General features: G+C 42.7%; 1 protein-coding gene across 1 annotated transcript; it reads left to right on the forward strand.

Annotated features, from left to right (window-relative positions):
* Positions 1 to 247: 247 nt before the first annotated feature.
* On the forward strand, positions 248 to 13,271 carry spon2a (spondin 2a, extracellular matrix protein). The gene is made up of 6 exons (XM_071506620.1): positions 248 to 459; positions 4,394 to 4,622; positions 6,698 to 6,918; positions 10,728 to 10,919; positions 11,291 to 11,462; positions 12,176 to 13,271. The coding sequence occupies exons 2-6, from the start codon at positions 4,394 to 4,396 to the stop codon at positions 12,361 to 12,363; spliced, it is 1,002 nt and encodes a 333-aa protein (XP_071362721.1). The 5' UTR covers positions 248 to 459; the 3' UTR covers positions 12,364 to 13,271.
* Positions 13,272 to 13,531: the final 260 nt, after the last annotated feature.

Raw genomic sequence — 13,531 nt, forward strand, 5'->3', positions numbered from 1 at the left:
ATGCTGAGTGGTGTATGTTAAGAGAGGCCAATGTGGTGTTGATTACCTAGTCAGCAATGAGGTTGCTGAGTTTACACAGCCACTGAAAGACTTGAGAGAGAAAGATAGAGGGAGAGAAGAGAGGGACAGTGGAGGAGAGGAGTTAGGCTGTTAACCGCCTCTCCATACAAGGAGAGGTAGGGGGAGAAAAGAGGAGGAGGGGGAGGAGAAAGCGAGAGAAAGAGAGAGGAAGGTAACATGAGGAGATACAATGAGAAAGAGAAGGGAGGAGGAGAGAAATTTGGAGAGAGAGAGAGAGAGAGAGATAAAGGCAGAGGATAGAGGGATAAAGGCTGATAAGGCTGCACCAGAAAGCTGGCTGCAGTGGAGAGCAAGAGAGGAGAAGAGTGAGTGGAACTGTATCCTCTCCGTGATTCTGCTGCAGCTTCTCTCTGTCACTGACTGACTGATCCAGCACAGGTAGGAAACACACTGAGCCTCCATTCATTCTCTGCACAGACACAGTCTCGCTGAGTATGGCTTTTTTTTTTTTAGCATCATTAAATCCAGGAAGCTTGTTCCTTTGTCTCGGGAAGATGCAGCGTTTTTGAGTAAAAGCAGTGCAGTGGTGGAAGGAGTCTTCAGATCCTTTACTTATGAATAAAAGTAGAGGTATCACCGTGAAAAAATACGCCATTACGGGTGGAAGTTGCATTTGCATACAAAATGTTGCTTTGGTAGAAAGAAAGATATTATTATCAAAGCGTATCATAGAATTATTGCCTGCAAAATACAAAATATAAATAAAATATCAAAAGTTACTAATTATGTTTCAGAGTGATATATTATTATGTGTTATGAGATTATTATCACTGACGCATTAACATGTAAACATCTTTTCAATGTTGCCACAGTTCAAGGTGGCGTCAGTTTTAACTTCTTGTATATTTTTGAAAGCTTTAATCTATAACACAGAGCTATAGAAATACTCGTTTTTATGAGTAGAATTGAATTCTGTAAGGTAACTACTGATGACAGCTGTCAATGTTGTGTGTAAAAGGCACAGTATTTTCCTCTGATGTGTAGTGGAGCTACACTCAAGCAAAGTACCACGAAACTGTACCTCTAAAAAGGTAAATGTATTTTCCAATGTTTGTTCTTATGCAAAAATAATATATTTTTTGAATAATGTCTAATGGCTCTTTGCTTCAGATTTGTGATATAAGTTTTTTCCTTGAACACTAATTTATTCCCGCCGACTTTGAACAACTTGCACTGGTAATTGCTTCACCATCATTGGTGCTATTTATATACAATATGCAGGTATATGCATGTACTGTCCATCCTCTTGGGTCCTATTTAAAATGTGGCTTCAGTGAAGTATTTCAGACCAAAATCTGCACGCTCCCCTCACTTTTCCTTCTGTCTGAATTGCTGCCTACAGTGTTCATGATTTCCCCTCTGCCTGCATGAGGAACACTCAGGTTCCTGACCTCCTGTTGTGATGCTTGCCTGACCAAGCGTGTCTAGTCTGTCTGTGTCTGAAAGAGAAATAGTAGCTACATGCACATTGTACAGGAGCGTGTTAAAAATAAAAGACAATTGAAAACATCTCTTTACTCAACACAAACTCCAGATTGCCTCCCTGCTATGTCCTTGTTAAAAATGAACATACCTCCCGCTGTGTGCACAAATCTGCGTTTGTGCATGCATACCTGCATGCCTGTGAATATGAGCTGAAGTGAATGTGTGCATTATCTCTGCATGAGGCTGCTGTAATTACACAGTGGAGGTGCCCATGGGGCAGCAGCCATGGCTCTGCGCCACATCCCCTCGTTTTATTGTGTCTTGTGCCTGACAGAAAAACTGCTGTGTGTGTCTGTCTCGGCTGTCTGATGACAGCAGGTCTGTGGTGTGAGTGCATGTGTGTCCAAGAGCGTAAACTTGATGTCGACTGAAAATAAACGTCTGCCTCTGTATGCATCAATAAATACCATATGGCCTATTATTATATTACTGCATGTGCTTTCAGCAGGCATCAGCTGGTTGCAGGTCTGCGTGTTGACTGATAAAGTTCGGTGTGTCAGTGTGGGAATTCAAGAAATGTCTCTTTAGTGTGTTATAGTGTCAGCGTGACAAGTTCATAAGGAAAGGGTCAACTGAACTCAAATCTTAAATAGGGTCATCTGATTAATGGTTGTTATAGCAACACAGATCATGTGACAGTTGCTATCAGACTGACCTTACAATCTAACATAAATACATCATTTTGGAAAAAAGAAAATCATGTACCAGTTATTCGCATGTTGTCAATTTCCAGTTAAAAATGTTGATCTTCTTTGTCTGGAATGTGTGTGTGTATGTGTGTGTATGTTTGTGTGTGTGTGTGTGTGTGTGTGTGTGTGTGTGTGTGTGTGTGAAACAGAAAAAAAGCAACATTTTTGCAGCAGCCTGTGACAGGACTGACCTCCTTTTCTATTCTAAATGTAGTGGACGGAGCGGACAGGACAGTAGCACTTAAGATCACACACTGATGTGAAAAATCTTTAGCTCCAGGCAGTGAACTTCCATTAACCCAAGGCTACACTGCTTGCCCAGAAGTGTAGGTCAAAAACTTGTTATAAGTCTGCAAGTAACATGCAAGAGCTTTGTCCGCCTCCTGCAGAGCAGCCAGTGAGATGATCAGATGACTGAGCAGTGAGATCAAAGCTGGCAATGTGTGTCTCCATACTTGAGGTATTTTTATGACTGGCTGTTAAAGCATGCCGTGGTTAATATACATTTAATGGAGACAGGGAATTGATTAAAAACTCAGTGACATATAAGGCTGTGGTCAGAAAAGTTTCAGAGTTGGACTTTTGCAGCTATATTGGAGAGTAACACTATCTGACCTCTGGAAATAGATTTCAGGGACAATGTGCAGCTGGACATGAGTGTTATGTGTGTGTGTGTGTGTGCGTGCGCCTGCCTGTACGTGTGTGTTTGTGTGCCTCTGGACTTGCCCAAATTTAACTGTCTGCATTCTGCAGCTGCTTGAAGGCTTACTTATAGTATAGTATCTCATAGAATCGTCACACAAGACTGCAGCCACAAAACAACACTCTCCTTTCTCTAACTCTCAAACACAGAAAAATTCATCTGTCATCAAGTCATAAACTGTCATCTCAAAGTTAACATCTGTCGATAAAACAGGACGTAAGTGAAATAACATGACCTTTCTTTCTGCAGGGCATTATCATCCAAAGTACTTAAAGACTTTTCTTGAACTACATTCAGGAAAACGTCCTCAGGTCAACTCTTGGACACTCGCATGTACCACATCTTTGTTTATGTCATTTTTTAAATTTTAATTTAAATAAATTTTTTTTTTTTTAGAAACTATTCAAACTTTTATTAAAACCATAACCTCAGTGGCAATGCAAAAAATCCACGCGCAACACAGCGAGATACAGTTTGTGTGGCTGTTGTTCTGCCACGCTCGGAATCAGACACAGAAACAGTTCGGCTGGAGAGCAGAGATGGGATGAGAATATGGGTGGGGATGGGGTGGAAGGAGGGAAGGAGTGCAGAGAGGACTGGCTCTGGTTTGCACTCATGTCCCAGAGCAATGTAAGAACAAGAAACCCACAAACACCCACTGACAGCAGCGTCAGAGAGCAAAAACTCCACCCAGGAGCAAATACACAAAAAAGAAACAAAAACACAAGTGCTTCCTCTCTCTCCTCTCTTGATCCCTACACAATATGTCAAGCTGAAATGGGTTTTGAGCAATTATCATGCACGTGCCATCATCCAACTCTGGCTCTCTTAATTGAGTGTGCGCCTGACTCAGCAGCCGGTGGTCAGTGGATGGCCAGTCAGTGAGGTCAGTAGAGCAGCAGAACAGACAGGATTTGCATCTATCCTCAGAGATGACAGCCGTGTTGTTTTATTTTAGGGCGGCTTCTGTGGCAGACATTACCGTGACAGCGATGAATGTTAACCGTTTTGCTGTGTAGCCACAGATTGGCTGTGCACCAACACATACTCGGCCCAGCCCTGGAGAATAGGAAGATTTCTTTTTTTTTTGTAATAGAAAGGCTCAAGGGTCAATAGGTTCAAGAGGCTTTGTTCTTAGATAAAATGAATGCGTTGTGATATGAGGGCATGGGCGTGGAATTTCCCCTCTTATACTGATTTTCCAGGATTTTCTGGGTTTGGTTTCCTAAATGTACATGTTAAGGTTCTTTCATTTGCTTGCCGATGGACAAAGTACTTCTGAGAGGCTTTTTCAGCAGCTTTTGATTTTAAAACGCATTACTCATTTCGTGGTATTGAAGAAAACTTTGGGTAGGAGCACCCAACCATGTGCAAACCTGATACCATGGGTGAGGAATACTTACACAACCATTTTTCATTTCTCCATTTCTTTCAGATGATGTCATCAGAGCACCTGACCTGCGGTTGGCTGCAGCAGCTACTCCTTGTACTTCTAAAGCTTGGCCTCGCTTTTGCTGGGCCTTTGCGACCACTCAATGGGACTGAATGCACAGCCAAGGGTCCTGCTTCCTACATCCTGGTCTTTACAGGTCACTGGAGCCCACAGGCCTTCCCCAAGCAGTATCCCCTGTTCCGGCCCCCTGCGCAGTGGTCCAAACTCATAGGTGAGAAAGACTGCGAGGGACAAAGAAACTGGTCAATATAAAATGAAGCATTTCTCATGGAAAATTTTACCTCTAATGCCTGATAATAATCCATTTAATATGGGCTATTATCTCAGACTTGTAACAGCAGCAAGGACTCAGGGGTTATTAATATGACCTCCACCAAAGTTCACAGATGCAAAGTTTTTGTGTAAAGGGGGAGCCAATCAAAGGACAGTGACTCAGCCTCTGATTCTCCTAAAGACAGATGTTTTGTTCCTCATCATGTGTCAGAAGTTTAGGTCCTTATTGACTACATACACACACACTTACGCAGGGGTGAGAGATGTTAACGAGCAAAGCAGCAAGAAGCAGACAGCAATAAGAAAGACAGTTTAAATGCAACCAGATGGGGTTTTTTTCTCTCTGTTTCTCTAACGTCTGCCGAGCAGTATCTTTAATATTTCTCTATTTCTTCAACTCAATCCTACACTCCTTCCCATATTTCTGCTGGTTTACCACAGTGTTGGCGGTAAAGACTGGAGTGGAGGTTTCAGGGTTGGTGAAGGTGGGTGATGATAGTTGGGGTGTGGTGGGGTCAGACCGCTTACCTCAGAGCCAGGAGGAGGAGAAGAAGAAGAGATTCAGGCCCCTCTATACTGCTTCAAGTCATGGAGAACAGAGGGATGGATGGCAGATGTTTGCACATGTGTGTGCATGTATGTATGTATGTGTGTGTGTCCATGTGTGTGTGTTGAACTGCTCGTGTGCATCAGAGTCTGTGGCAGTTGTGGCTATGTCTGGTTTCCAGCTCTCCTAGTGGTGCCCTGCTGCCCTGCCAGAGGATGATGCCTTACTTAGTCCATATAAAGACAGGAACTGGAGATTCTGACACACCAATAATGGCTTTTAAGGTCCCCCAGTAATGGGCACTAGTGGATACAGGGGACAAGGAATGGGATTTGTCACAAGAGAAGAAAAACACTGGGGCCTCAATGGGCTGACAATTTACCAGTAGGGGACAAAAAGAATGTTGGAAGTGGAGTTTGTCATGGCACAAAGAAAAGTACAACTGGTTGAGGGGTTTGGGGGCCTGCAATGGTTTTATGTTGCTTAATTGTGGAGACCTGGGCTTGAGGGACCAAGGGCACTGCCAGAGGGAAGAGGGAGTGCAGTTTGTCATGGCCAAAGAAAAAACTCAAGCAATTTAAGAAGGGCGGGACGTGGGCTTTAACGTCTTGGTGGGGCTTAAACGTGATGTATTATCAAATTTCAAGGTCTTGACGATTGTGGGAAATTTGTTAGCATGGAAATGTAATTAAGTGCATAAATAATGGAAGTTTTGGGAGAAATAAGATAGTGTGTGAAGTGTGCTGCACACGTTGTGTGTGTGTGGCTTAGTGCAGTGTGTGTGTGTGTTAATACATGTGTCAAGAGTGTTTAAGTATAAATGCATGGCTGTGTATGTGTGCCTATACGCAGCTCTGAAAAGTGAGGTAAGACAGAACCATCAGAGCATTTGTCAGCGTGTTTCTGGCTAACCTTACTCTGCCCTTAAAACCACTGGCCCAGGCCAGGGGCTCCGTGGGTTTCAGCACAGAGCTCCACAACCTGTGGTGCAAATAGTTTAACCTAAATCAGTCTCTTGATTCTAAACAGATTTCATAGATAACCAGAACTGAATATGAGAATGTGAAGCAAATGGTTCTGTTGGCCCAAAGGGTAAGAAAAAGTATTAATATGGGTTTTAAGGGTAGGTTGAATTATTTTTTGTCCACTGTCTGGCTGCCAACTCTGAGATCCTGACCTATCTCCTGGCAGCTCCAGCCTCTGTTGTGGTTTTATCAGTGATAGATCGAGAAAAACTATAACCATACAATTCAAAAGACGCGTATGTGGGCAATTCCTTCAGAGTTTTCTGTTTAAGTGCAGGAAGTAGGAGGCAGCTGTAGAAATACAAACAGGCTCCATGGTGGAAATGATCTCACCGTCTGGCTGAAGCTCTGTGGTACTTCAATGACATTGATATGCATTCCAGTGAATAAGCATCTTACTCCTGTCTTCCTCTCTTTCTTGTGTTTCTTTTCTCCCTTTAGCGGTCAGCCATAATCGCCATTTTCGGCTGTGGGAGGAGGGTGCTCCAGCCAGTGCAGGGGTGCAGAGCTTTGCTGAACTCGGGGTGACGGTGGAGCTGATGAAGTCAGCCAAGGAGGCCAGGAAGAGACGCACAGTTGGCGCCATGTATCGAACAGCTGGCATCCCTAATGGCATCGGGCACAGCTCCACAGAGTTGCTCGTGCAGCCCCGGAGCTCACTGGTAGGAACAAATAAAACTGAAGCAGAAGAAATACTCATTCACAAAATTACACACACATGTTCAGACACACAAACCGTCTTTTTGATTAAATCTATTCAGTCATTTGGTTACCCGGGCCTCCCCATAACGTCGTCCAACCGCTCTGACCAAACACTTGCCCACTTCTTTCCACTATCCAGTCAGACTATGTTTAGCTCAAGCGCTGCAGCCACAAACGCCTACATCCATCCTGCACGGCCTGCGCTCTGTCTGCTGCCTGTCCCACTGAACTCAGGATGACGTTTAGTTAAGTATGAAGCTGGGGCCAGCACCTAGTTAGCTTAGCTTGGCATGAAGACTGGAAACAGGGAAACAGCTTGCCAGGCTTTGTCTTGGCCTGTTGTAGTGACCTCCTGGGGCGTTGTTGCCATTCTCTGATATAATCACACCCCCCTGTGAAAATGAAACCTTTAATTCTAACACTTTGCTGTTTGAATGGATTAAACAAAAGAGATATACTGTGTTATGAAAGACATTTACAGCTTCCTGATTTTGATTTGATCTTTGCCCCTGGTTCCAATCTTTATTTCAAGCTAACTGGCTGATACCCCTAGCTCCATTGTTAACCTTGAAATAAGAAATAAGAAATATTTTTTCATCTAAGTCTGAGCAAGTAAGTAAATAAGTAGCTGTAGTTCCCCAAATGTCAAACTATTCCTTTAAAGGCAAAGTCTTCCACCTTATTAAGACTGCATTAATAAATATTCCATGTTCTTATGTACACTGAGAGTTATTGGTTGCTGTAATCTTTCTTTTTCACCATACTGTCCTTGAAGTGATCCCTTCCTCACATGACAGTGGAGGAGACAGCGGACAGTCCTCACGAGTCCTTGTGTCATGCAAAACTGCATTCTGATTAATGTTAATATGAAGCTTCAGCAGTCTGAGTTAGCCAAACCAAATGGATATTTTCCATTTCCAATATGTTTAGTGCTAAATTCCCTCTATGTGCTGCTATCCCCGGACTGCAGCTCAGCAAGGAAACATTGTCCAGGGAAAATCAAAAAGGAAATGCTACATTAAAACGACTAACTGTGGAGGATACCCGTTTGATTTGGCTTTAACTTAAATGGCTAAAGCCCCACATAACTACGTATGGGCTTTAAGCTCAGTGTCCAACTAGGGTACAACTTTGCTGATTGCTGGACTACAGGGTACCACTGGTGCGGAATAATGAGTGAGTTTGGAGGCAAAGGTCATGGTTGGTGGCTTGGGCTAAATTTGGGGCCAGGGCTTAAACAAAGACAAAGTACTTAAGGTGGGACTGAAGTATGGCTCTGTGGAAAAACGTGTCATTCCAGTCAAAGAGTTAAAACTAGAAATAAAAGTATTCTTTCATGTGTGAATCATATGCAGCTGATGAATGAGAAGGAAAGAGGTGAAGAGGAGGGGCAGACATTTACTGGAGCTTTTAGAAATAGGTGTGTTCTTGCCTGTCTGGTGACCTACATTTGTTTATTGGTTATTCCAATGCCTGAACCCTAGGGCCCTTAAAAACCATAAACAACCCTGTCGGAGGGCATCTTTGGTAAGTACTTGTCATAGACACCGGCTTAACTGCTTGTCGTCTAGGTCTGTGATGTCTGAGGCTGCTTTTAAAAGGGCCAGGCTGTTTTTAGATTAGTGGACAGAATGGTGACAAAAAAAAAAAAAAAAAAAAGGCTTATGACTATTGTGTGTTTGTGTTGAACATGACAATGACAGGCTGAATGATGTGAATCTGTTGACAGCTTGATCTGTTATTCTGCTTTTTTGTCTCTTTCTCTCTCTCTCTCTCTCTCTCGCACACACTTATTTATAAATCCCATCCTTTTTCTCTTACCCACAAACCAAAACATTCATACGCAATGCCCCAAGAATCCCAAACACATATGATTCCTATCCCCATATTCATGAGTCTCCTGCTATTGCTGTAAAATGTGTAATTCAAAACAGACAGATAACACCAAATAAGTATCATTCAGGATCCAACTGGCATTACACCCAGACTCAGTAATTTGTAAGATCAGTGGCACCACTGACAAGTGGACAACAGCAACAGAGCATTAAGATGCTTGTGCTATCGGACTGGGTTGCGTGTTTTCTTGGATGTCTCGCTCTCCCCAGGGCTCTGCAGAAGATTTGCTGTGACGGATAAAAAGTGAGAGGGATCATGGGAGCTTTAAGTAACTGTCTGCGCTCTAGAGATACTTCCTGTCCTGTATATTGCAAACCGCCGTGGACAGTTCAAGCCAGTGACAAGGGATACCCCTGAGTAGACATCCTTGCTGAGTGGCCCAATGGATATAGCAGGACGGCTTCTTGGAAAAACCGCTGTTTCAGAGTGAAAAGGACAAGAGGAGGGAGCAATGTTAGTAGAGGAGGAAAGAAAGGAAGGAAGGGATCAACGGAGGATTCTGAAAAGCAACAGAGCTGCTTCTGATTTGGTTTCTCTGTTCCTTGCTGTGCGTCACAGGCAAGAAACAGATCTCGCTGCGCGTCATACTGACACTACCTGCGTCCTGCCCCGGGTGGTCTGCCTGGTGAATTGGTTTAATGTCTGCTTCGGCACTCTTCCATCCAGTGCTCTATCCAACTCCAGGCCACCCTTTCCTAGCCATCCAAAGCTGTCCAAGCCCCCCCATCCTATCAACTGCTCAGCCCAGGTCCTTGAATATTGGGCCACAAGTAAGGAGGCGTTTTCAAATTTGCTGTTCTCTGGGCGTCTGCCACCCCAGCGTGTGCTGACCTGCAGGCCACTTCCTGTATGAGGTCACTGGCTCTCGGAAAACATCCATCACACAGGAGACGCAGTGAAACCCTGCACAGGAAACTGAGTGGGTGCAAGCATGCGTACATATGCAGTCCCAAGTCCCTGCATTTGTAAATGTGAGAATTTATAAATCCTGACACTGTGTGTGTGTGTGTGTGTGTCTATGTGTGTGTGTGTGTGTGTGTGTGTGTGTGTGTGTTGTCCTAGCTATCCTGCCATTATTGCTTCAACTTTTTTCATTTTACATGTCATATATCAAAAGACAAGAGACAGTAAAAGGTTTTTTTTTTTTTTCTTTTCTCCTCGAAAGAGCTATTGTTCAGTTCATCCTCATCCAGATGGCTGCAGACTCTCGACTGGAGCCATAAAAACGATCACAGCTGTGCTTAAATTGTCAGTCTAGCTCTGTGTGTCCACTAGGATTGATTGTAACTTTATTTCATTGCATTTGCAGTCATAATGACAAAGCAAAGAAAGACAAGAAAGGCCTCATTAACTCATCAGCACAATATCAGTAATCACATACAGGACATACAACTAATTATCTTGGGTGAACAACAAAATATAAGCCTCAAAAGTTATGGCTCTGAAGATGAGAAAGACGAAAGTAAGAAACCAGAGTCTACTGCAGGTATACAGTTTAAAGTTATTACAGTTGATCCTGAGAGGGACATAAATGTGTGGAGCAAATTTAATGGCAATCTGCCCAATAGTTGTTGAGGTATTTCAGTCTGGATCAAAGATGTGAACTGACCAACAGACCAACATGGCCACAAAGATGTCCATCCTCTTCAGTTTAAGGCATTCAACAGCTTTGCTCATCAGTTCCTACAAGTCATTTTTATCAATTTATGAACTGACTGGGTTGATTAATGAACAACTGATCTTGTCTAGTAATTTTTGATCTACGTCATCTACTATTTGTGTTTATTTGTGCTTTTCTATTGCCCTCTATTGTCCGTTTTATCTGTGAACTAAATTTCCCTCGGACAGAACCTTCTCTCTCTCTGATTGACAGCTGTCCCTGATGGTGAAGGTGATCCCCAGCCCAGACTGGTTTGTCGGTGTGGACAGCCTAAACCTTTGTGAGGGCAGTCAGTGGAAACAGGAAGTGACCATTGACCTCCAGCCTTATGATGCAGGGACAGACAGTGGATTCACTTTCTCCTCTCCCAACTTCCCCACCAGCCCCCAAGAAAACATCACAAAGGTGAGCTCTTGCATGTTCAGAACTACAAAAGCCTGCATGCATTCATACACTGACTCATTCATTTTGTCATTTGCACATTCAGTCATGGTGAGACAACGCAAGGTGGATGGCCCTCGTCTTATTCTTAAAATAGCTTAGGAGAATGGGAATGGGACATCATTCTTAGCTGTCTCCACTTGAATGATTGCTTGGCGGCTCTCATGCCTGACCTGAAGTGATTTTAGTAAAAAGGGCCTCTATTACATAATAGATCATCTATCCTTTTCCAGCTTGTGCTTTAAAGCGGGCTATTGTGCTATTTGAACTTGTGTTGACAATGTGCTGGCTCTCCCAATGAATTATGCTCCACTGTTCTTTGTTGACTTGTTCAGATCACGTCCCAGATGCCGAACCACCCGGCCAACTCCTTCTACTATCCACGCTTAAAGGAACTTCCACCAATTGCCAGCATAAAGATTACTCAACAGAGCAGAACACCTGACCGTCAAACCCCAATGTCAAATCATATTCTGCCTAACTCTATCAGTCCCCAGCGCTTCTCAGGTAAGACCACAGGACTCCCTACATCAGTGGTACCCAAAGGTTTTACCTGGGAGGACCAAATATTAAACAAGGTGATTAATCAAATGAATGGGGGAGCAGGAGCAACAAAACAAGTAGACAACATGTTATGATACTGATTTGTATTCCACTTCAGTTATGATGTGGTCCTAGTTCCCCAAGCGTAATTAAATTTAATTAGGTAATCTAAACTTTTAACTTATTCTCTATAATAAAAGACATAATTACCTCTGTGTGCTCATTGAAGGGATTCTCAAGTCATTAAGCACTTACAAAAAAAAAAAAAAAAAAAAAAAAAAATCAAAATGAAAGCAGGAGATGCCAAGTCATCCTGATTTTTAATCCCTAGTAGGCTACAGGCCAAACTCCAAAATTCTTACATCCTACATTTCCCATAATGCAACTACATATAGTGGTTTTTAGAGGAATGATTTAATTGGCAAACATTTCACTGGTCTTGACACATCACACTCACAAGACACGCTGAGAGAAATCTTTTCTTTTTTTAAAGCACACAAGTGGAGATTTGTGTTATTTATTCATTTTTTTACTGTTGGATAAATTAAAGTTTACAGGAGGTTATAATGGGTAAATTGCTTCAGACAGTTCCACAGAAATTGTAATACTTCTGCATTCTTTGCCCTTTGCTTTTGACTCACGCATATTTCTCTCACCTCTCCCTCCGCTCCACACAGCAACACCACTGGACTGTGAAGTGTCTCTCTGGTCATCCTGGGGTTTGTGTCTGGGTCCCTGCTCCAGAGGTGGCGTTCGCCACCGCACGCGTTACATCCTTTTGCGGCCAGCCAATGCTGGCACCCCCTGCCCTGAGCTGGAGGAACAGGCTGAATGTGTACCACACAGCTGTATGAAACTCCAGTAACTCACAGAGCGAGCGCACACACTCAGATACTGCCAGCATTCAGCACTGGGACTCTCATGTTATTACTGCTGGATGGAGAAATGTTGCTGCATCTTGAGCATCTCCCATGATAAATGCAAAGGATTGTTTTGTCTTTGTCACAGCCAAATTGTGGGAATTTAAGACTTGCTGCATTATCTGTGCAGCCCATTAGTTTTAGAGCATACACTTCTCTGGGTGTATTTTAACGACAATAAAGGGAAACTGAAGTCGGATTGTAGCAGAGTGCACGACAGGTATTAGGGTTTGAGGTAACACTACAAATGCTGTCAGGTAAAAAGTGATTTTTATAAATTGCAATGGATGCAGAGTAGAAAAACAGAAGAAGAGGAATGACGTGTGTCCTCTCTAAGGCTTGTACGAGACTTGTTATGGTTTAATCAACCAACGTGTGTATTTAAAGTGTTCACTGATGGTGGCATACCAGAGTCACAAATGTACTTCTTAAACACACACACACACACACGCACACGCACACACACACACACACACACACTCTTACATGTATCCACACGTGCAGAGAGAAATCTCCAGACAAGTGTTCTTGCACATACTGCATTTTACAGGCGATGACACATTAGTTAACCTATACATGCTTGGCACAAGCAGCTCTTTCAAAATAATCTCAAACTCTGATTTATAAATATCACCTTTCACGAGAGAAACCTAATAGCTGACTTGAAGCATAAAGCCAATCTGAAGACGCTGGCCTATTTTGCAACAAGATGCAGGTTTTTATAAAAAAGAAAGATAAATATTTGTTTTATTATCTCTTTTGATATTTTAATGTTGAGATTTTGTATATACTGTATGATGTATCTAAACTTGTGTAACTCGTGAATAAATAAGGTTGTGTTTTTCGAATAGAAGACATCTGTGTTACTTTGTTCCCCTAGATGGCTTTTATTTGCAGGGTGTTTTTATGCAAAAGCAATGTCTAAATATAAAATGCCTGTGAGACCAAGGAACATTCTTGATTTGCATGCTTCCAGTAATACACGATGAAGTTATTCGTATGTGCCAGAGTATGATTTAACCAGTATTGACACTTCTTTATTTGTGTCCAAAGGACACTCAAAGCCTAAATGCAAAAATACACAGCTGTAAATATCACAGTGCAAAAAGGTTA

This window comes from Trachinotus anak, unplaced genomic scaffold, assembly GCF_046630095.1.
Source record: "Trachinotus anak isolate AG129_WGS33_773 ecotype Australia unplaced genomic scaffold, CSIRO_AGI_Tana_v1 ptg000021l, whole genome shotgun sequence".
Taxonomy (NCBI): Eukaryota; Metazoa; Chordata; class Actinopteri; order Carangiformes; family Carangidae; genus Trachinotus; species Trachinotus anak.

Coding starts and splice junctions, on each gene's coding strand:
- spon2a (XM_071506620.1), top strand. CDS start 4,394: ATGATGTCATCAGAGCACCTGACCTGCGGTTGGCTGCAGCAGCTACTC. Junction 4,623..6,697: donor GCAGTGGTCCAAACTCATAG/GTGAGAAAGACT, acceptor TTCTCCCTTTAG/CGGTCAGCCATAATCGCCAT. Junction 11,463..12,175: donor CAGTCCCCAGCGCTTCTCAG/GTAAGACCACAG, acceptor CGCTCCACACAG/CAACACCACTGGACTGTGAA.